General features: G+C 40.4%; 1 protein-coding gene across 2 annotated transcripts; it reads right to left on the bottom strand.

Annotated features, from left to right (window-relative positions):
• Nucleotides 1–3,049: 3,049 nt before the first annotated feature.
• On the bottom strand, nucleotides 3,050–22,813 carry pde11al (phosphodiesterase 11a, like). Of its 2 annotated transcripts, XM_035408417.1 has the most exons (20): nucleotides 21,873–22,813; nucleotides 17,806–17,964; nucleotides 15,774–15,863; nucleotides 15,203–15,343; nucleotides 14,965–15,029; nucleotides 14,726–14,846; nucleotides 14,502–14,577; nucleotides 14,189–14,256; nucleotides 13,054–13,146; nucleotides 12,671–12,721; nucleotides 11,696–11,842; nucleotides 11,071–11,178; nucleotides 10,536–10,645; nucleotides 10,328–10,418; nucleotides 9,495–9,595; nucleotides 8,540–8,617; nucleotides 8,302–8,365; nucleotides 8,115–8,189; nucleotides 6,096–6,179; nucleotides 3,050–5,359 (listed from the first exon to the last, which is right to left on the bottom strand). In XM_035408417.1, exons 1-20 carry the CDS (start codon nucleotides 22,647–22,649, stop codon nucleotides 5,222–5,224), a joined length of 2,637 nt encoding a protein of 878 aa, XP_035264308.1. In that variant the 5' UTR covers nucleotides 22,650–22,813; the 3' UTR covers nucleotides 3,050–5,221. The 2 variants fall into 2 exon arrangements, with proteins under 2 accessions (XP_035264308.1, XP_035264318.1); XM_035408427.1 differs by lacking the exons at nucleotides 15,774–15,863; nucleotides 17,806–17,964; nucleotides 21,873–22,813 and having other exon boundaries at nucleotides 14,726–14,850; nucleotides 15,203–15,235.
• Nucleotides 22,814–24,683: the final 1,870 nt, after the last annotated feature.

Genomic DNA, 24,683 nt, shown 5'->3' on the forward strand with positions numbered 1-24,683 from the left:
ATCCACTGATATTTAAGCAATCTGCTTTGGCTGATTGTCCACAGCAGATTAGAAAAAAGCATCCATCGTATAAATGTTAGTGGACCTGGACATTGACTGCTCTGAAGGATGCCATGTGAGCAAACACTAAAAGGTTTAGTGGCAGACAAGATCTCTTACAGTAGAAGCACAATACAGGAGCTCTATAAAACAAGTAGCTATAATTTGTGAAATATACGAATTATTTTTTTATGTGTAATATATTAAAATCAGAATATGACAAGAATATGTTGCATACATATTATGTGGAAATTTACAACATCCTGATTATGTTGAATGGATAGGGATTCACTTCTGCAGTTCATCCCTCAGGTAGGTCATTGTAAACATATAGGTATTACTCAGAAACTGCACAGCTGATTTCAATTGATTTGAACACTGGATACTTCCATGTAATATTACTCTCCTCACTTCTTTAGATGTCCTCTAGAATTACAGAGGTCTGGCCAGAGAACCCGTCCTGTGCATATTAGAGAGAGCATTTCTGCATTGTAATAACAGCACAGAGGTCTCATTACAACAGCGGTCAGGGTCTCCATCCCCCAACCCTGCCCTCAGTTAAAGAGGATGACCCTTCCCCCCTTTCCTTTGCAAAAGCTGAGCAGTACAGCCTGATGGTGCTTTATTGGTTCACTATTTTCACTTACTCACTATGAGCAGATTTAACGTGGTGTGCTGCCATGGTCATGACATTTAATATTTCATGAAGGATATGTTACCAATCCACATGTTTTTCTTCAAAGTTGTTCTGTTCAAGTGCTTGTTTTATCTCTCAATTTGGTTCAGTGCATTTCTTATAGACACTTTCTGTGTGATTGCCTACTGTGTGTTGATACTGAACTAAACTGCATATTGTTATTGTTGATAATTATTTGCAGTGAAAGTAACAAAACATGTTTTCACAAAGGCGGTTTCAATACCAAGTTGGACTATATGAGGAAGAATGCAAACAAGCTGATCTGTCTTTAATTTTGTGTATTGTTTTTGTAATGGTGGTTATAAGCCTTCTGTTTCCAGACAACACAAAGTACTATTTTGAAAATGAAACTGAATATGACTAAGCCTGGTTGTTTATTTATTATTAGTGAGAATGTGTATATAAACAGCCTACTTATCTTGTAACCATATTTCCTCATGTTGACTGCACTATTAATAAAAGATGAACTGTGATTGTTAAACATTTTTAAATTCCTATATGGTATGATTTACTAAATAACTAATAGTCTACAGGTACTCATTTCCATACAAATAGACTTCATTACAAACTACACAGTCCCGGAGGAACACTAAAAATAACATGAATTAAGTCTTTCTTTTTTTTTTTTTTTGCTTAGCTTTGTATTTAGTCTCACTGTGAAAATCTGCTTACAAATGAATGTTTTGTTACAACTGCCTGAGTAATTTGGGTCAAGCCAATTCCATCACTGCAACATTGTCCTTTAATTTAGAAGGGGTGCACACTTGTCACAGGCCTCAGCTTCAGCCACTTTACACCCCTCTAATCCACAAGCATGGATACCAGTTATGACAAGAATTAGTGTATGATGAGGAGGGGATTAACCTGCAAACTGAAGCTCACCCTCTCAGGGCAAGGGCATCATTGAGAGTATGTAATATCTAAATTATTATATCAGTCATCATTTATTTTATAATCATCAATCATTGTGCTATACCAATGCTGTTTGATACTTCAGCATGTTATATTTGTGTATGTGTGTGTGTGTGTGTGTGTGTGTGTGTGAGAAAGAGACAGAGAAAGAGAGAGAATATACTTTACTCTGCCCTCCTTCCCTTTATGTCGAACCCTAAGGGAGACCAGACCCAGAGGCCTAGTCATCCCTGAATTATAGATGAAAGACTCATGCTCACTGGAGCAACGATGCTGGTTCTATGTCAGACCAACACAAAGATACAGGCTGCTGGTTCACCTCAGAACCTCATTAAAATCCACATCAGACACTTATTACAGAGCCTGGCTATGGGATAAAGAAGAGAAGGAGAGAAGTATCTATGCATGTATTTTTTATATGGTTTATTTCTCATACAGAATATCTTGGGTTCTGAGATAAGCATAGTATTCCCTGAAATGGTTAAGTCTATGGTGATAGCTATGCCAGTTCAGTAATTCAGTTTGATGACACTAGCAATTATAATGTGGTAATAAAATCCACTGCTTGTTTCAAAGTTATTTTTAGAGAAAGGGCTATACTGTACATGTTGTACACCAAAAACCCTTTTCCTGTTAAATATCAGAGTACTCAGGTATTATGGTAAACTACCTGGTGTGGTGGTCAGTTGCACGTCTCTATAATCAAACATCTGTGGAAGGACGCTGACTGTATAGCCCAACAACAATACATTGCAAAATAGAGATAGCAGAAATGAGAGTGGTTCTGCAGAGTACAGCAAGCTTAGGTAAGATAAAGGTATGTTGGGCACAGTGGTGGATAACTGTCAATGCCAGTGGCCTGATATGGCCTGATCATGTCAGAAGTCTACTTAGAGATTGACTGATATCAGTCTCATTTACATCTCAGTCCTCTCCGATGCACCAAAACTGCACATTTAGCATCAGTGAACTGCAGCCTTTGATGATTTGTAAACTATTCTCAGATTTCCCAGTCTATCCATCTTGTGTAGTTCATTATTTCCCGAATGGAATTAATTGCATTTATTCAGTTTGTAACTAAAACATAAAAAGCTAATGTCACAATCTTCTAAAAACATGTCCACAGGGATGTCAGGCTATCACCTGACTCGGCATAAATGATTTACGTCCTGTAATCCAATATCTTGGTACTACAGATCTAAAGCAGTAGTTAATCAAGAGGGATCTCTGAAGCTTAGAGGACACAACTGGACAAAAACAAAGAGACTGGCCAGTTTCTAATAGCAGCAACTGAGCCCAGATAAAACTGATCAAGCTTTTTCACCCCTCAAATGACACAACTGCATGTGGGGTGTACAAACAAAAATTCATGAGAAATACATAAACACCAAAACTGCTAAGGAGAGAAATGCATTTTTATAGATTGCAAACCAAGCCTTTTACAATCTGCAGTCTGAATCGGAATGAACTCAACTGAAAACAATATATATGCACAAATACCATAAATTAACTGACAGTAAATACAATATCCAAAAGGAAACACCTTGTGAATTAGATGGTCTTGATATTAATTCATTGGTACATAGGAAACGTAGTTAAGCATTTCAAAGGGAAATTGAGAAAAGATAAAAATACATTTTTAAACATTAAAAACAAACAAATCAAAAAGTATTTTAAGCCAACTTGATAGAACATACATTAGTTAATTTAATAATATAGTTTCATATTTATCTGACAGATGAAGACAAGTTATGATAAAAATTATAAAAATATTAAATGTATTTTATCCATCACTATTTCTCTTCCAGATCACTGTTTTCACTGTTTCCCTGGTTTCTTTTTTTTCTGTTAGAATTTCCTTCAGCAGCACTGTTGGACAGGAAAAAGCAAGTCCACCCTGATATGTACAGGGGGGTGTCAACAATTTGACAAGTATCTTTCAGTCATAAGAACCGGGACTAGTTTGGTCAGTAAACACACCAACAATGCTGTATCTGTACCTACTTCTAAGTGGGGTTTACCTGTTTTAGTATCTACATTCAGCTGTAATTCAGAAGTGAAGTGCATTCCACAAATGATATAATGAATATTACAGTAAATGAATGCTCTGAAGAACAAGAACACAAATGTGTTATTTAAATTAAGTTATGTAGAATGCAACAGAGTCTTCCCTTGAAAGGCCTTCTGCAAGCCCTCTAGATAGCACAGTACAGTGGCCGTCTGCATCAGTTTGTACTCTAGAGAAGAGAAATGTACTGTACAGGCATCCCACCCTGATGCAGCATAACAAATCAATCACTGGTGCAATGCCCTATGATTACTAAAAAATCACATAAGAATCATCCTATGCACACTACCAGGGTTCTGTACTTACAAAACTTTGCCTGAGGGAATATAAGCACAGATATTTTCTTCCACGTCTGTACCTCATATGATACACCTCACAGATGTTCTTTCATGAATACCTGGAGTTATTCAGCTCCTTCTCTTAGGTGTGTGCAGAGGCACAATGGAAACTGAATGATTCCAGGCATGTTCTCTTAGAATGTTTGCATTTGTAGGCAAGTTGGAAAATCTAATGTTCCTCAAGGGTGTCCATAAATAATGCATGCATGAAAATCAGGACAAACTTGCAGGAAATGCGTTATTTCATCAGTTCGAGGCTGTACAGTATGCTGGTTTTACAGTTTTAACATGCAGTAGCAGCTGCACAAAAATAACAAACATCACAAAAAATAGATTTAAGCAAACTGCAGCCCTTAAAACCAAAAATGCATTCACCTGGAAAACTGATCACATGCTAAGACTGTAGTGCATGCAATCCAAACTTCTTAATTCACAGATTTACCAAACATGTATGTAAAACTCCTCAATTAACAAATTGGAGCATATCAATAAACAATTTAATGAATCATAATCATAATTTAGTAACAATATTTTGTGCCAGTTTACATTCCGAAGACAATATATAACTGACATCAATCACAGTGATACTGCATTTTAATCAACTGAAAGTATGCAAGCATGCAGAACAAATCTGTTTAAATTTGTAATTCAGTTTCATGTCATTATCCTGCATTGATTTGTACCCAGTACAGATATCACATACATTTCTGTACATTTTTTTTGTATTTATCTATCTTGAGAGCAGTGGTGGTTGGAGAGCTGAAAATTGGTTGGATAGAAAATTATCATTTCTAACTATATCTGATATTACTTTTTAAAAATGAATCGCTGTATTGAAAATCAAGGAAAATGGCTGAATACAGGTGGAGACCAATAATCAAAGTTTTCCGCCCCAGCAATTTTCATCTCACCAACCTCTACAGCTTGAGAGAATTTTGTGCATACTCACTCATTAGTATCTACTCCATAGCTACCCTGATCAACTCTGTGTCAGTTTCAGAGAAGGAAAAAGCAGTTCACAGCATTATTGGTTCTACAGTTATCTTTCCATTAGAGTTAACTGTCAGAATAATTAGTTAAATTAAACAATTAAGGGCTGTGGCAGAATGAACATAATCTGAGTCTGGGTCACTCCGTGACTGCAATTAGTCCATCCCTTCTGTACTCTTATTCTCCAGCCAGTTGATTGTGGTCTGGGATTTTCTGTGTCTGCTGATTGGATGATGAAAGCTCCTCCCATTTCATTCGATTCGCATTTATTCCATCCAACATGGGCTGCAGTTTCCTGTTCAACTTCACAAGTGCCTGGGAAACAAACATTGTATGTACTGAATAGACAGAAAATGTAGAAGATTTAAATGTGTAGTATTGCCATTGACCACGGACTCACATTTGATACACATATTAAGAACTTTTCCAGAGTGGCTTGTTTAAATCAGGTGTTTCTTATAAATCATTAGAGGATGCTTTTGTAATGTCTAAACTCAACTACAGCAATGCTCTGTAATCTGGCTATAAATGATTCAAATATAAATATAAATGAAAGTCAGTTCAAGACTGTCTACTGTCTAACTGTTTGGGTCACAACCGTAATTTTCTATTCTTATAGTGCGACTAAAATGTTAAGGATCAGTGACCGACAAGGTATTTTCTATATTGCTACTCTCATTATTACAGCATAGGGTGCTGCAACACCCTTAACACCCCTACTTTCCATGCCTATGATTGGGGGTGGGTAGGTTTGCCTTTCTCATGCCTGTGTGGGTTCTCTGTCCAAGTAGTTATGTCTCTATCCAAGTAGTCACCAGATCTGAACCTAACTGAGCATTTATGGGAGATTCTGGAAGATCTGAGACAGTGTTTTCTCCACTAACATTGCATGAGTTGACTGACTCATTCCTCCTGCATAATTCCAGAAATTGGTAGATTCTATAACACGAGGCCACAAGCTGTCTTGATGACAAAGTGACTTCACATTGGATGTATGCGCTAAGATTTGGCTCGTTTAAGGAACAGAATTCTAGAAAGGTGATTTCCATACCTGGTAAAGAGGTTTACAGATCCCATCAATCCACTCCAGCTGTAAGGCTGGTAACTCATCCTTTCGGTTCCGGTCAAAGATGGCCTGTACAGAGAGAACAGTCATGAGTCTTAAACCATGAGGAAAACACACGCTCTGTCCCCAGGTCTTAGAACACCTCATAACACACAACTTGTAATACATTCATAATACCCACCATGGCCTGCCAAAATCTCTCCAAGGGTGCAGCGACTCATCCAGGAAACCACAAAAGACCCCAGAAGAACATTCAAAGAATGGCAGGCCTCTTTATAACGCCTCAGCTATGGTCAGCGTTCATGACTTTTAATTGCAATACTTGTCAAATTACTTATACTTATTGTTTATGGCTTTTACTTATGAACGTATGTTTACACATACAAGTCATCAATATGATTTAAAAGCATTTTGTCTTTGCCTCTCCACCACTTGTGTATTATACTGTATGTTCCATTTGTTATTTCATGAAAATTCTACATTCTTTCTTTTTTTGCAAAAAAAGTCTTTAAGTAAATACAAGAAGTCACGATTCAACATATTCAAAGCATAACACGGGAATAAATCACAGCTGGAAAGCAATCCTAGTTGGATTGTCAGACATTAACAATCCTGAGAAAAGTTGCTCCAGGAGACAATCCTGTGTAGAGCAGTGACAGAGAATCTGAAACTTTCACATGTGTGTGGCTGAGTATCGCCTGCCTCATGGCGCCAGGTTTATCAGAACCATGCAAGGCTCAAGAAGAGGCCGGCCACATCACAGAGGAGGCAAAGCAGACTTATGCAAACAGAGAGTACTCTGAAAACAAGCAACACAGCACCGTGTGTACAAAGCTCCTTAGTAGGACAAGGGTCAGTCAGACCAAAGGAGGGAGGAAGACAAGAAGGCAAGAGATAATTAGTGATTCATGATTAGAAACATCAGCCCCTCAGAGCTGAAGATGTCATGACTAGGGCAACCAGCTTGTCTCTACTAAGTGACCTGCAGGGATGTGAACTTGTATTTCAATGGTTATCCTCCGGGGGTCCCCATAGGCACTCCAACAACACAGTCAAGTGACTAATTGTGCAAATGAGTTTCTAACTGAGACATTTATAAAAACAATTAGTTGACCTAATACAGGGAGAGTCAGGAAGGAAAGTGAACATGGAAATTTAAATGGTACAAAAAAGCATGTCTGAGCCAGTGGTCCTCACTCTTGGTCCTGGAGAGCCACAGAGTCTGCTGGCTTTCATTGTTACTCAGAACTTTATCAATTAAAGGAGTCGTTATTAATTTTTTATTTGTAACTACTTGTGCAAGTTAAATGTTATATAACTGCTCTCCTTTTTAATGTGGGCATTTTCCATTGCTTCTAACAAAACCCATCATTCTCCTGTACAACATTTTCAAATACTGCAGCATGTCCACGGTATTAAGTAATCATCATGAATGTAGCATGCAAGTGTCGCTTGTATACATTGCTGTCAATCATCATCTGTGCTTAATCAGTGGAAATCACTTTATCACCTTATATTCTTTGGGTGGTGCAAATAAAATAATTGTTTGAGAAGGGGCTTTACAAAGAGGCTACTGTGACCTCTAGTTGGTGGAGGAATGAAGTACAATGTGACAAAACAAGGGGAGACAAACTGGAGACCCTAGTCATGACAGCAGTAACAGTAGGGTCTGAGAAGTTCAGGCAGGACAAGGTCACCCAAAGAACAGCTAACGGTGTGAGGTTTATGAAGCACGGGGTCAATGCAAAAGTGCTGTACTGAAGTGAGCACTGAACACAGATCCTGGGTTGGAGGTGACTCAGACCAAATGAATATTTGATCCCATTGTTCCAAGTCAGTGAGACCCTCAACCCTTCCCCACCAAAAGTCAAAGAAAAATGCTTTTTTAGAGATTCATGGTCGTACAGTAACTAAAAGTATGCTATTCTAAAGCCCAAGCTGTGATTTTATCCGTTAGTGAAAGCCAAAGGAATGTCATCTTGACCTTCTGAGATGGGTACTTACTGCTGGGGTCAGCTTCAGCTCGGATCTCTCCCTGTCACCCTGCTCGAAAAATTCACTGGTCACCAACTCTGCCACCTGCAAATGTTCAAATGAATCAATTGACAAACGCAAGGAGCCATAAAGAACAGTGGAAACTGGAAACACAAGTGGATAAGACATGAACAGAGAACGCGAGGGGGTGAGTGACCTGTTTGGAGATTTCCCAGGGTCGTGTCACTGCTCCCAAGTCGCAAGATGTCATGAGCATGGACCTGTTTTGGCCAAAACTCCCATCAGAACCAGCACTGTTCACCCAGCCACCCAACTGCATTCAAATCCCCTTTTCCTGGCATCATTACATCACCAAATGACAGCTTTTGTAAAATTCACTGATCCGGTCTGGGCATGTGCAAATTATAGGGCAGAAGCAAGAAGCAAGCACACACCTGAGTACCTCCCTGTGCTCCTCGTCCTTCCAGCTAAACTCTCCAGAGAGCACACACTCAAAGAACTTAGTTCTTCTCCTGTATTGTTAGAGCACAAGTCGAGAATTTTTGGGTTAAGGGTTGGGATGAGGATAAGGGAGGGGACACTCATATTTCAGTAGGATGTTTAATGCATGATATTCCCAGATATCATAAGGTAAGCTGGAGGCATGAATTGGCCCACTTTCATAGTTCCATTGTTTTCATGGTCCTTGAATCAAGCACCTGATTCACTGCTGATTTGATTACCAACTATCAAATCCCTCTTAGATGTCTGTGAATGAACCATCAGACTGACTAATGCTGTAAAGGTACCTAAACTATGCTGTGTTTTTAAACTATTGTTAAGGAATACATCTTTATTGGATCCTTCCATAACTTCCAGCTTAAATGCATAACTTCCATAACTCTTTTTCTGAAATACCAATGTGGTTTGCTCAGTTATTATTAAATATGCATGTATAAATGTACCGTAAAGTTAACCTTAGAAAATAAATATTTGAAAAAGAAAGTGTTTAAGTAAATATACTGTACCAAGCACATCCTGCTATTTTATCATTAAATATCCCCAGGAGTGTTTTAAACTTGATGTTGAATAGGCACATTTTTATGATCAAAGGTACCCCCCCCGATAATTCAGTACTAAAATACAATGCATTTGTTATTTTCTTGGCAGACAATGTTATTGATACGTACATTATTAACATTTTTTAAATGTATTTTACATTTGTAAATCTGAATAATCACTGATCCAATTCAGGTGATGTGCCTTGCTCAAGGGTATAACTGGAGGCCCCCAAGGAATAAAAGATGCAACCCTCTGGTTGGAGGATCAGCAGTTCTTTAAGTGCCCAGCAGCAGCTCACAGAACACACTCAGAACAGGCGTCAGCGGTGCAAGAGGAGCGCATACTCACTGAAAATACAGGGTGAGATCAGTGGACAGAATGGCCTGCTTCAGGAGCTGCATCATGTTGCTGTACTCCTTTGAGCAGAGGTTGGCGAAAATGTTATGACCCTGTAAAACGAATGAACAACATTTCTGGAATTTCCAGGACAGAATGTTAAAACAAAATGCATCTTATTGTTTTGTTGCTGTTGGACCAAAGAATCCAATTACCTCCTCTTGATCACTGATTAACTCAAGTCATTTAGGGTTTAATAAACACTTAAGAGAGGTCTTCCACTGCTTTGCTCTGTTGGTTGAAAATCAATGCACATCAATCTGGAGCACCTCATTAACAGTATCAGTCTGGGATGGCTGGGCATGCCATCTCCCTTTGTTACCACAGGAAATCAATAGGGACCACAGCAATGACGACAAGGGTCTTCACGACTCTGACATCAGATTGCTGATAAATACGTTTCTTAATTAAACTCCTGCATAGTTAACCATCTCACCTGCTTCTGTTTGCAATGCTGTTAATGTGCTGCAAGCTCATGGTTTGGCCTCATTTTCTCAAGAACATATACAGAGGACAATGGCACAGCAAAACAAGAGGCAAAATGAAAGCGCTTGATAACCGGAACCAAGCATATCATACCGAGAGACAATGGTGAATGACTTAATGATTTAATGATTTAAATACCAACGACAGCCCAGAACACGACGATGTGGGTAAAGGTCAGATGATCGCCAGACCAGAGGTAGATGAAGGATGAGTGGCAGGTGGTTGCCAGCTGACTAGCAGTTGCCAGGTGACATGGCAGTGATGGATGAGCGAGCTGCTTGGTTGGTTCCCATGGTCACCTCACTCTGCAGTATCATGACCGCATGATTAAAGTGGTGGTGCTCCAGGGTGGCAGAGGTCCCGTACAGTTGTGCCAGGGCTGACCCAGACCTGTAGGAGGCAACGCAAGGGCAGAGGCAGACCAGCATTAGCACACATAGTCCTCATCTCAAGTCCTTCTCAAGTTGTATCTTTATTCTTAATTGTGGAAGTTTTTTGGTCACACACTTAGCCTGGAAGGCGTTGTTAGTGCCACGATGATCCAGGTCATGGCAAAGACACCCCACCATCAGTGCCAAAGTCTCTGAGTCTGATAGGACATCCTGGAACTCAGCAGTCTACAGAGGCAGACAACATTATTATACCTCCATGGTAGCAATTGCTCTCTGACAGCATCACCATTACAATAAATGACTAGTTTACTTGGTTTACTGTACATACACTGTTTAGATTTCACACACGATATGCCCTATGTATACAGCCAGAGGCTTACGGAAGTTTTTCATGTTTAAGTTCCTTGCTCAAGGACACAATGGCAGTGACAACCAAATGAATCAAATCTGCAGTGTTCTGGTTATAAACTTCAAACTAAAGGTATCTTAGACACTGCTACTCCACCCAAGACTGTAGTGTCTCAAGAAAACCTCACCTAACAGCAGAGAAACATACTTAGTCTCCATTAGATTTCAGAAACAGATACAATGTGAATTGTATCAGATACAGATCCAATGGTCTTTATCCCACAATAAGCAGACAGACTCACCTTGATCATGGCAAACATGCACTGGGACACATTGAAGGCATGCCGCCAGTTGTGGTAGGCAACAGTGCGGTAATTCTTTCTGACGGTCAGCAGCCAGCGACATAGAACCTGGATGATGTAATATCAAATAACATTATGTAATTGGTGAATTTATGAGTCTTTAGTCATATCTGCTCTAGGCTATTCCTTGAGATCAAATGAGCACATCAACCTCATTGTCACAAGATTTTGAGGTGAACAAACAATCGCAATTATTTACAGTGAAATGAAAACATATTTGCCCCCTGATTTCCTTTATTATTGCATATTTGCCACACACTAAATGGTTTCAGATCTTTAGACAAAATGCAGTATTAGACAAAGAGAACTTGAGTAAACACAAAACACATTTAAAAAAAATTTCATTTAATGAAAAATGTTTTCAAACACCCATATCACCCATGTGAAAAAGTAATTGCCCCTTTTGTGCTTTCCTTTGTGTAGTATTACATTTTGCCTAAAGATCTGAAACCATTCCGTGCATCAAATATGCAATAACAGAGGAAATCAGGAAGGGGGGAAATTCCATAGTCTGTTTATAGTCCAGGTCAGTAGGGACCTCAGGCCTGCCAAGTTATTACCTCACCTCATAGTCGATTTTAAACTTCTGGACCACTCCCAGGTCCAAGAACATCCGCAGGGAGGCGGTGATCATGGCGTCATTGTCAAGGGAGAAGTCGTTGAAGTGAAACTCGTCTATACCCAGCTCGCTGCTCAGAGGGATCTTGGCAGCCTGGAGGAAGAAAAATCTGATGAACACCATAAGCAATAGCACATCCCACATTCAGCCCAACACAACATAACACCCAGAATAACATCCCGTCAACACATAATCAGAAACAATTACTGTTACCCGCAGTGTACCGAGATCACATCTGCGTGCTGAAGAGAATGACCTTGAGAGCCATGACAGATGTTTTCAAATATTTATATTCTAGCTGTTCGCTGTTAGCTATCATAACTATCCTTTCATTGATATAGTGTGGGTTTTATAAATGTTATCATACATTGAATCTCAGCTGTCATCAAAAAGATGACATGGAGAGCGCTGGCCAAGATTTTTTCAACATATTCAATTTGGCTGAATGCATTAAACTTTAATACCTTTATCAAGGCCTCTCATGCGCTTGTGATGGTTTGTGTTGTATAATTTATTATGTACACTACATCTGAGAGTGGGAGTGAGAGAAAGAGACTCCCTTTTCTTTAATAACCTCCACACAGACACACAGCCCACGCATGCAGGCCACACCAACCAACACTCAGAAAAATCACCCACAACACCCTGACTGCATTCCTCAAAACATAAAGCATATTACCTGCAAAACACCAATACATCACACACAGGCACACATACACGCACACGATACACAAGCATGCGCACACACCCACACACACACTGCATGCACACATACACACACACGCATGCATTCACACACACACACACACACACACACATACACACGGAGGTACAGTACATACTTATTTGGATTAGCATACGATAACTGGTGTCACATGAAAACAGGCAACCTCAGGAGACCGCAGTCTTTTCATCATATACCTTCAGTCGGTCCACCTCCACCTTGGAACATGTGGCGTGATAGGAGAGCATCTACACCATGAGAAAACAGATGCTGAACAACCAACACAAACTCCTCAATCTACGACAAACATTTCTGTGTGGGCTGCAGAGACATTCCTTTCCTCCATGTACATCTCCTGCTAAAGAAGAGCAGACCACAGCAGGGGCACCGTGCAGTGCATAACCCTGAATAAAGGCTCATTTCTCATTCAATATGAGCTGGAATGCTTGCCATGAATAACTGAAATCAGATTTAAATATGCATGTGGTGAGGCATTGTTTCTTTCGTTCGGTGTAAGTTAATATGAAAAATCAGAAGTGATCGATGGATATCTTCAGTGTGTAATAGAGGGAGAACTCACATCCAGAGCCACAGACTGCTTTGCCCAGGTCTTCTTCACCTGGTTGTACATCATTGTGTTGTTTATTCCCAGCCCACAGAAAATCACAAAAGCCTTGAGGAAAACAGAGGCAAACCTGAATACGATATGCTTACTTGTTTTTCAGTCCTTCTTATAATGTAAAGCTTATTCATATTGCTGGCATACAATGGAATCACATAATATGTGCTAAAGTATCTCTGGTTAAATGCCTTGAGCAAGGGCACAGGAGCATGTCCCACAAGGATTCAAACCTGCAAGCCTCACACCATGCTCCCAGCAACTACCAAAACAATGTTTTTACCCCTTTCCTCAGCAATCTCAGTTAAATCTATGTAGTTGGTAACCAAAAATGAGTTGTTTCATAGTAATTTAACTCATAAAGGAAATTTCTATGGAATTAACAGATACATTTGAACCAATTCTAATTCTGTCTAGTACACTAAGGCAATAATTCATAGCTCTGATACCACTTAATTCATTTGTGACTCCAATTCTCCAAAATTATTAGCCAAATATGAGTTAAGTTCAAGCAATGAAAATGTAAATGCAATGTCACCTCAAACTGATAATATTATCCTTTATCGTGAACTGTACAGTTAGTAAATAACACATTTCTTCTTAGACACAATTGCCCATGTGTCCATGTGTAGTTTTGTAGAAATTATGAAATAAAATGGTACTAGATACTATCTTGTTTGTAGGTAAACCAAGCTGGGTCCACTTTAGTGGCAGAAAAATGGTGAATTCTTATGTTATTTTATGTTATGTTAATATAACCTTTAAAAATGCATATGAAACCCCATATGAAAGCATATGAAAAACACTTTTTTGTACTGCCTAACAGAAACATAGATTTTTCAACACTATCAGTTTCACTTTCCATGTGTCACGGGAGACCCATACTGTAACTATCTTTTCCAGAAACTCTAGAGAGAGTGAGTGTAGGGTTGGGGCAAGCTTGGCTAGGATGCTCTTTTCTTGAGCAACTTTAAAAGTATCCACTTAAACAGCTGAAAGATTAGCTGGCAAAACAAAATAAGCTGTAATTCAGCATTTGTAATCTTTCCTTTTGAAAAATAAAAAGGAAATCCAAGGATGGGAAAATCAAGCTCACCTCAAACAACCTCTGATCTGCATCATTAAATGTCTTCCTGTCAAGCCGATTCAGGATCTGGGCCACCCCTGTGGGAAGACATGTCTTTTAGGCCTTGTGACAAAGGTTCAGCTCATTCACACATGAACGAGTGAGGAACCCCAGTAAGGCAAAGGGGAAGACCTGAGAAACCGGGATTCACCCCCTTTGGAGACAGATAAGAGGAAGATACGATCACAATGAACCGGACATGAAGCACGTGGTTTTAAACTAGACTTTATCTGGAGCACTGGCAGAGTTAAAGCTGCACTGACATAGTTGGGGAGGGACTCACCAATGATTTGATGGGTTCGGTTCCAAATGGGCACGCACAAAACTGACCGGATATGAAACCCGGAAGCCTGATCTGCCTGGAGGAGAGAGCACTGTGTTAGCAAGCTGAGTGTGTGTGTGTATGTATGTGTGTTTGTGTGTGTATGTGTGTGTATGTGGAGAGCATGTGTAAGAGAAGACACATCATCAGACAGTTTTGTGTGAATATGTGTGAGCAGTACGCACCTCAGCATCAAATCGTGGGTCCTGACACACATCACTGATGTTAACAGGCAGACCCGTGGATGCAACTAGCTCTGCAATGCTGTTATTGATCAGCCAATCAGAACAGGATAGCTTCTCCATGCTGACTTTGTCAAAGAGACACACATGAAAGTCAGCACAGCTGTTTTCAATACATTAGGATCTCAATACCTGGTCTAAATACAGTATTTACAGTAGGACACGGCTGCTGAATATCGCACCTGATGTCATGGTCAGCACTGCACAGAGGAGACATCAGCTCAAAAGTCTTGGAGAACTTCACCACCTATAGGTAAGACACAGGCCAGGCAATGAGGAAGAGGAGGCTGGGGGAGAATTGGAGGTGGGAAGTGAGGGTAGGCAGAAGACATGTGGGAGGCTGGAGAAAGTGGGCAGGAGGGGCAGGGTGAGGGTGAGGAGGAGGAGCACGTGGGATGGTGGGAGATGACGGTATCTCACAGGTGAGTGTATGTCCTCCAGCAGCAGCACAGAGCAGCGCTCGCACTGCAGCAAGGTCAGCGCGCGCTGCATGATCTTCCGCACGATCTTCTCCAGGTCAGTCTGCTCCTCGAACAGGTCGTTCACCACTTCCAGCAGAGCCTGGGGCAACAGAGCAGAGAACATCAACACCTCTGCCCAGTGCTGCGGCCCTGTAACACCCACACATACTCACACATGCATGCACGTATGTACACACACACACATGCGCGCGCACCCACACGCACACACACTCGCGCGCACACACGCACACACACACACGCACACGCACACACACACACATGCGCGCGTGCGCACACGCACACACACACACACACATGCGCGCACACGCACACACACACGCGCGCGCGCACACACACACGCGCGCGCACGCACACACACACGCGCGCGCACGCACACACACACACGCGCGCGCACACGCACACACACGCGCGCGCACACGCACGCACACACACACACACACGCACACACACACAGGAGTCTGTATCAAGGTGCAGGAGCATGCTTTTGTGGGCACGGAGCTTCTCCTTACCCGGCTCCTCTCATACTCCTTGCGGGACTCGGAGAACAGCTTGGCATTGGAGATCGATATTCCGCAGAATGGCAAATACATCTGCAGTACCTTGGGAGGGAGAAGCAGGCATCAGCCAAGATCCAACACAACTGTACAGCTTGTGTGGAGTTCCATGATAAACACAAAAATATATACAGACAAGTGCTGGATATAAAATAGGTATTCTCTGTTTTCTCTCCTCATAGTGTTCCTGTGTTCCATGTCAGTGCAAATACAACACTATTAATAATACAACGCTTCATAGTTTAAGTCTGTGAGTATCGCCACATAAAGCCATGGATGAAAACTTCAATGAATGGTCACCGTTTATATTTGAATAATGCAAATATTACTTTAACAACAGGCTCTAATAAAAATGTTGTTATAAAAATGTTGTAATAATTGGTTAATTTACTGCCCTGTTGCATCTGATGAGCTATATTACGTCCATTATGTAAGCAGGACATTCGGTTCAATATGAATTGGCAGATTTGATGAATGAATTTGCGGCCCATTCAGATCTTATCTAACCACGTTCCTTTTTCATAGGTATATTTGCTCTTTGCCTGTTTAACTCATTTGTCATTAATAAAGTCAGTTACTTCTTCATTAATTATGCAATTAGCAAGCATTCCCTTTCATGCTGACTGCTTTCATCACACCTGGATAAGTTTTGCTTAATTAAGTATTGATCAGGTAACAGACTGACTGGCATTTTAATCACAGCGTCTTCGAACAAGACAGCCTGACTGGTGTATTAATCACAGCATACTCTAGTTCATTATAAATAAAAAGGCAGCAGTAAATGTAACTGCATATGCTTGCCAACAGTTTACAGATGGGTGTACTAAACAATTACAATAATTTGAATGATACCGTACATGGTGCTTGCATGACATGGCAGATAGCAGGCCAAATGAGCCTTCTCACCACTTTCTCACCTCACTACATGTGAGAAACAAGAATGGATTTATAAACAGGCTCTCTGTCATTATTATGTGAGCAGTAGGCTTGGAATCTTATCAGAACTGGCTGTACTACAGTACGTGAGAAACAGGCCAGTATTTCATTTCACAAGTGAAATCATGATGCACATTGATACCAATAAAATTCACTGCAACACAGTGCAACATAGTGGAATTTCAATTCAATACAAATTCATAGCACATAGCACTGAGGCAATGTTTTTGCCTTTTATTGAAAAGGCTTACATTAAGCTTACATTGCATCAGCAGGGTGGATCACTGGTTGTGAAATCACCAGCAGAGAGCATAACATCCATCCCCAGTTGCTCCACAAATGCTCACTGTGGATTTTTACCCATGCTTGACCTGAGTATGCCCCCTGGTGGCCACCTTTGGGAAAGCATTACTTCAAGTTTTCCTTCCCATCTCTAACTACACTTTATTCTGTTGCTATAAATATCCACAAACATATTCTTTAAAAAAATATTATTAGCTACACTATGGTGATGGGCTCTAAAACCTATGATGTACATTCCTTTGTGACAATATGCTAATTTCACACATAAAATATATAATATACATTAAAACATAAATCTGAACTATTCAAATATTTGAACATTACATTTTTATAACAATTATCATGACACTGTTCAGGTACTGTGAACCCGACTAAAATGGATCAGTTCAGTTTCACTAAAGTAAGCAATAAACAATGTCCTTCCTGGTCCCAGTAGAAAAAAAATAACACCTTGCAAATTGAAATCTAGGAACCAGAACTACAGACCCACCTCCTTTCTTTCATCTCAAACTAAAAATACAACATAACCAAAATAGTGACTAACACCAGTTTTGGTTTAGTTAGTTATATGAGTTTATTTTCCACATAATTTTTCATAGCGGATGCATGTTGTTTTTGTACTTGTTGCTCCTTTAGCATGCATGTATCTTAATGTATCTCGCAGAAAAGAACTAGTAAGTCTATGTTAGATAAATAAATGAAATGTGGTGAATATCTAGCTGTAAAGATGGAAGGGGAAGGGGCTCACCTTCTCATCGTCCTCGGTGAAAGGCGCCCCGCTGGGGTTTTTGTTGATGGCCTGCACCACTCCAATAACATCACCATCGCTGTTGCAGATGGTCATGCACAGAATGGACTGGGTCTTATACCCGGTCAGCTTGTCGATCTCATCACTGAAGCGATGATCCTACAGGGGAATGCAGATTTCATAAAAATAAAAACAGAAAACCGATGCAAATACCATGCACTAGCAGTCTGAGCGGTAGGAACACAACACAGCGTTCTATTGAAAACAGAAATGGAATTTTAATTGGATCGTAAGAGCCCAGTGACTGAGTGAGAGCATGTCGGCTCACAGCTCAACACGTCAGGATGAACGCGAGGCCTTCCTCTGACCATCAGCGAGCGGCAGATTTCACACAACTGAGATGATAGAATCAAACTGTAAAGACAGCAAGATGAAGGCCCAGAAATGTTGAGTGACGAGTACAGTACTCTGCAACGTCAGCAGAAAATAAATGCATTTGAAATCTTTTCAAAAAAAGGAAAATCAAATACTGAAAAAAAAAAATGTACAAAGAAATCCCTGAAACAACTCTACCAGGACCTATTTAAACGTACCTCTCTCAATGCCTGGAAAACCATCGCCCCAAGGGTGCGGATGAGTTACAAAAGCAGTGGCATGCAGGCATGAACAATATGCAGAGCAAGAATACAGAGACCGAGCAAGCCAATGAAAAGGGTGCTTGCATTTTCTTGTTCCTACTCTGTTGTGTCTATACAACCCCTATCCAAAAACCAGTTATTGTTACAGTCCCTGTCCAAGGTCAAGATCTCACCATGGGAGAACAACAGGAAAGCCAAGCTCCAGGCTTCAGCAGCGTACACATTTTCTTCTTCTCACAAACCACACTGCCAGACCCTGAAACCTACTCAGGTTCATTCCACTAACAGACCTCAGTCCATATTCACGGGGTGCTTGAGCCATGAGTGGCGCCAGTAGCGGTGTTATAATGATGTGGGACTGTAATATGCAAGCAACTGGAGCAATGGCAACATCTCCAGTGAGTTAACATCTCCACTACAGCTCCATGGGAAATAAAGCTAAAGGTAGATGTTCGGGGAAATGTGGGTTTCCACACCCAATTGAAATAATTGGACTGTCTGTTTTCTGCAGGGCTTTGATTAATTAGACTAAATCATTGTTTTTATTCTTTTAACAGAGATGAGAGTTTTGAACAAAAAATATTTTAATGTATTACTGCAGATTAACAAAATGACAAACCTAGAACAGAAATGGGGACATTAACTAATATATATAATATATAATATATAATATAATAAGTATTTGAGTGTATAAAATGTATTTGAAGCAATGTCCATAGAGACTAAATAAGTTAACATTTTAATCACAGACAGCTGTTGCATTTTCATATGGTGTTAAACAATTACATTTTAAATGCTGAAGTGTAACTCTCATTTTTCAAAACTTCAAATCAAAATAATACAAAATTAAAAATCTATTTCACTAAATGCAGTTCAAGCTTTTAAATATGTTCCAATAAATTATATTATTTTGCTTGATTACAGCTTTCAAATAAAGCTCATAATTAGGAATAAGCAGCTCAAAGTGACGATACAGAAATACTAGTTGTGAACTGCAGGCATGTATATTTCTCCTATGAAATATTGAATTAAAGTAGAATATGAGAACAGTGACACTATAATATATGATATGTACTAAAATTGGTCAAAGGAAAAGAGAAACAACTGTTGTTCTGCACTGTTCTTACTCATACACATAAATACTTCAAATAGTGACTATCTAAACATCCCTTTCAATATAACAGCCTCCACTCATTTGGGAAGGCTTTCCAGTAGATTTTGGAAAATGGCTGTGGGGATTTGCTTCCATTCAGCCACTAGAGCTAGTGAGGTTGTGCACTGATGTTGAGCGTAAGGCCTGGCTCAAGGTGGGCCTTCCAATTCATCCCAGAGGTGTTTGATTGGGTAGAGGTCAGGGCTCTGTGCAGGCCACCAAAATCAGACCATTTCTTTATGGATTAAGAGGTAGTTTGTAACTCTGTGTTGCAACCGAGGACAGATGATTTTTACGTGCTACATGCTTCAGCACTCAAGGGTCCTGTTCTGTGAGCTTGTGTGAACTACTGCTTCATGGCTGAGCTGTTGTTGCTCCTATATGTTCCCACTTCTCAATAACAGCACTTACAGTTGACTGGGGCAGCTCAAGCAGGGCAGACATTTGATGAACTGACTTGTTGGAAAGGTGGCATCCTATGACAATGCTATGTTCAATGTCTCTGAGCTGTTGAGTACATCCCATTCTACTGCCAATGCTTGTCAATGGAGATTGCATGATTGTATGCCTGATTACAAGGGGTGTCCACTTTCTTTTGGAAATGAAATTAGCGCTGTGTATTTGTAGACATCAAGCACATTGATATTCTGGAATTACAGTAAATTGTAATCTTTGCATACTATGAGATGTTTACTTTGATCAAATATTGACGATTACATATGAATTATTGTCTCAACAAGAACTGCAATGCCAGGTTCATGCTTGTGGGCTACTGTAGCAATTGTATTTGAAACGTACAAGCTATTTCGCAGCTTAAAATGGGCTGGCCGCATGTAAGATATGTCATTGGCTATGGGACTATCTGTGCACTCTGCAAAATATAATGATTACAATAAGGCTATTTCATCAATAGTCCCCGTCACCTCTGATGACGAAGAAACTGTCCCATTTGTCTTCATGCCTCCTCATTCTCTCATTTCCTCCACTCCTCTCCTCCCCTCCTTTCCTCCACATACTTCCAGGAGTCTGCTAAATAAATGTAATGTAATGTATGTAATGAGGCTAGTGGGGGAGTGGAGGAAAAGAGATGAGGAGGGAAAAGTAATGGAACACACCCCTTCCTTTCTCTAGATTTTTAGTACTTGAATGAATTATCCAACCTATTTTGGGCTGCTAAGTCATCAACCACCTTCTGATAACTACAGGTGCTTCTTTACACTACATTTAGATTTAGACTCCCTCAGGATGTTAACTGAACGTTTAAAATAAACTAGTTGTTGGTGGTGATGCCTCAATGTTGTAACATCACGTTCAAGAGGTCATCAAGAGGTCACGTGTGTGTGCGAGGGTGTGTGGCGATGGGCGTGGCCTATCACAAAAAGGCGCATAACTCCCGAATGAATTCACAAGTTTTGGAAAGGTTGGTCATGAACCAAAGAAGAGGTCACGTGATTGTGTGAGGGTGTGTGCGTGGATACATGCACACATGGATGCTTGCGTGTGTGCGGTCGCAGCTAATGCGGATTTGCGCTTGTTCATTTACGCACATGATACGAACAGTTTACTGCATATCTGAAATCTGTTCAGATACTACGAACAAACTGACAATATGACAACTTTAATAAACCTCACACTGTTTGCGTAAATGCATTTACGAACGATTTACAATCAGATTCGTTAGGCTCAGGTTGATAAATGAGGCCCAATGTATGCAACCTATTTGGCCAGTCAGTGACTTTTCATTTAAGTGCTAAATTCACCAAAAACATTATGCTATTGTGGTTCTCTGATACCAGTGTCCGACAACTGAACTTTATATCCACAGTTTCAGAAGTGATCGGATATGATACAGAGCCAATAAGGAATGTGATTTCATTCCGATTACGATCTCTGGCCAGATTAAAAACATTTTTGTGCAAAAATCTACAAAATTTGCTGTGATGCTAATAAACACTTCAGGAGTGGTCAGAGATACAAGCGTGTTATCATGTTAACCAATTCATTTACACTCTGATGTATCAACAGGTTTCACAGTTATTGGTTGTCATGATAATTTGACAAGATATTTTGCTCATACTACATCCTGCTTGATGTACATATTTCTAAATAAAGTGCATATGACTATCGTTAGAAATGATAGTGTTACACATTGTAGTGTAGTAGTAGTAGTAGTGTAATTGTAGCTTTAGTGTTTGTGTTGAGCATACAATATTTTAAAAGCTGTGCTACAACATTAACAAAGTAAGGTTCGGTTGCAACGTATGGAGAAACTGTACCTCGTATGCGTTAGGGACGTTGACAGTCTCACCATGTTCGGCTACATATCCGATTATACCTTTCCCCCAAGGTACCTGCACTTCGTTAGAGTTCAGGGTGCTGGAGGAGGGCCGCACCGTTGTTCCCGAGTGCACATCAAAAAACTTGGACACCAGCGTTCTCTTATGAGAGGGTCCCTCGACAAGAAAAAGTGAGCACCTGTCAGCGTCCAGCATGATACATACGTTTATCAGGATCTTATAACTGAGGTTAGTCATGTCCAGTTCGTTGGAGATATCTTTCACTAACTCTAGGAAGAATTCCCGTTCATTAGACTCCTTAAGTCTGTATTTGTAATCTATAGCGCTGGATGCGTACTGTGGCACATTCACTCTGGATTCAAGCAAGGCGCTCAGAATGTGCGCGGTAGTCGGGGGTAAGGAGCTGGCTTTCCGTAGAAGCGCGCGGCGGCGCATGCTGGACTGGGACTCGTGAGCGCTGAGGCTTACGTGTTCATCGTAGGTTCGGTGCGCTGTCATTGCTTTGGAACGGGCGAAGTTCCGTCTGAGTTCCATATGTGAGGAGCGCCGCTGGAGCCCGTCAGGATTTGTGGGCCAGAAGGGATCTCTAGCGGCGCTGCGCTTATCCTCCACCAGCGGCACCTTGGGCGGCTGGTGCTCCTTCAACCACCTGCTCACAGTATCGTATTTTCCTTTGCGAATAAGGTATTCTTCGAAAAGGTCCGGGTGACAATCCAAAAAAGCCTCCACATCGGAGAAATCAAAAGTCGTCATCATTAAGGAACAATAAATTTAAAAAAAATACAAGGAGTTGTGTTACTGAGTTGCTTAACTGATCCGCTGCCGTTTTAAATATCAGTTCTGAACTGTGGAGCCCTACTGCATGACGAGAGTCTGGCAACTACGTATATACGTAATAATTTATTCAGCGCTGAACTTCATTTGATCAGAGTCGCTCTCTTCCTCCTATCTGAAACATTTCCTGTTGAAATGACCAAGCACCAGGCTAGATAAATAAATAAGTAAAATGCGCTTCTGTTGATTCTACAATAAATTACAAAGCCCAGAACAGCAAGTAATTTATATGGGCTGCTGCAGCTGTCAGGTGGAACACGAGAAAGGCTCTTGAGATTTCTTTATCAGTTCAGGACTGTTGAAAAATGCTTGTCAGAGTAATTTTTTATGTGAACAGGAGGTTTGAAACAGCATAGGATACTGCACTGGGGACTCGTTACTCTTAACTCTTATTTACTGTGCAAGTTGTGTTTCGGTCTAATTTCAGAATGTGCTAGTTATAGAATTAAAAAAAAAAAAAACTACAGAAACATTAATTATTACCTGCGAAATCAATACAAAGTATAGTTGTAAAGGTTGTAGTTGAACATAATATTGATTCATTTGCCTCTCTCTCTCGTCTGTGTGAGTATGCTCCACTGCATCAGGGGCACACATGAGATCCAATCTTTGAGCTACTGTGATTATTATTATCTTTATATTGCTGTTTATTGCCATTATTATAAACAATATAAATTTTAGTCTTTTGAGAAATATTTGGTGGAAAATACATCCTTCTGACAAACAGTTTGCATATTTTCCACAGCATGTATGTTGTCAATGCGTTACATTAAAGCATACATTATATCTTCTGGTTCAGTGCTGTGATTCCCAGGAGTGATTGGCTGGCCTCCTGCATTCCTTCCGTGTTTTTCTTAATTGGCACTTTTTAAAGAGAGCAGCATTCCTGCTTTGCACTGCTGCACAAGCGATTGGATTTCTATAAGTCCTCTCCTTTTGCCTCAAGGCCCTCTGAGGCACACTGAATTATTCTGTGCTGTGTTGTATTGAAATTAAATATTCACTTTATTCCATACAAAACCTGTCAGCAATGCAGTGTGGAGGTGGCAGGTGCACGCTCATATTCTTTGTTCTACACCAATGAGAAAAAGGACATTTCTACTGGCAATAGCACTGTCCATGGTTATTGGAGCATGAGGCCTTGTGAACTCCATAATGGACTTAATGTAACAACCAAGTGTTGGTAATCCCTGAATCCTGACCCAACAAGCAAACAACTTATACAAACAAAATACTGTACACCATTGTGGCATTCATGAAGTCGCTGTTCTGCCTTTGTCCTGATGTGCTGCCATTTCAGATCAAACATACTGTACATACAGAATACAATATGTTCATTTGAGTTGTAAAAATATTGAAGGTCTGTATGAGTTTGCATGGGGGGGGGGTGTAGGGACTGTTGTCCTCCTGGCACAGTGGCCTGTTGAGCAGGCCAAATGAACACACATAAAATATATGAAACAAAATAACTGACAAAAATAAATATCCTGTCCATGCTGGGAAAATAACCCCATCTCCTATTCCATCTGACTCCAGGGGACAACATTTTTGTAATGGATTCATTATACAGTAGTGAACCTTGCTATAATGATCATCACACAATGTTCCCTTTCTCCTTCCAGCAGTACTATTGGAAAAACTGCGGGGGGGGGGGGGGGGGGGGGGGGGATGCCCACTGACTACAACTTTACATCAGTAATTGTTGCATCAATTCCCAAACCCTCAGCAATTGGATCGTTATATGATTATATATTGCGAGCATACTCGCAGTCATGTTCGCATTTGGCCTTCTGCAGTGTTTGCTTGCATCATGTTTGCCTCGCATCATGGAACAACAACAATAATGATGTCACCTTCGTGGACAGGATTAAAGAACACAGAATACTTTTCAAAAGATATAAAAGACCGACTGATTGGATTAGACTGAAACACCCAAAAACAAAAACCTACCATTTT

This window comes from Anguilla anguilla, chromosome 1, assembly GCF_013347855.1.
Source record: "Anguilla anguilla isolate fAngAng1 chromosome 1, fAngAng1.pri, whole genome shotgun sequence".
Lineage (NCBI taxonomy): Eukaryota > Metazoa > Chordata > Actinopteri > Anguilliformes > Anguillidae > Anguilla > Anguilla anguilla.

Excerpts from the sequence above, each read along its gene's own strand:
- pde11al (XM_035408417.1), bottom strand. The coding sequence starts at position 22,649 with ATGATGACGACTTTTGATTTCTCCGATGTGGAGGCTTTTTTGGATTGT. Across the intron at positions 15,864-17,805 it reads TCACCGAGGACGATGAGAAG|GTACTGCAGATGTATTTGCC; the intron begins GTGAGCCCCTTC and ends CTCCCTCCCAAG. Across the intron at positions 14,257-14,501 it reads CCGAACCCATCAAATCATTG|GGGTGGCCCAGATCCTGAAT; the intron begins GTGAGTCCCTCC and ends GTCTTCCCACAG.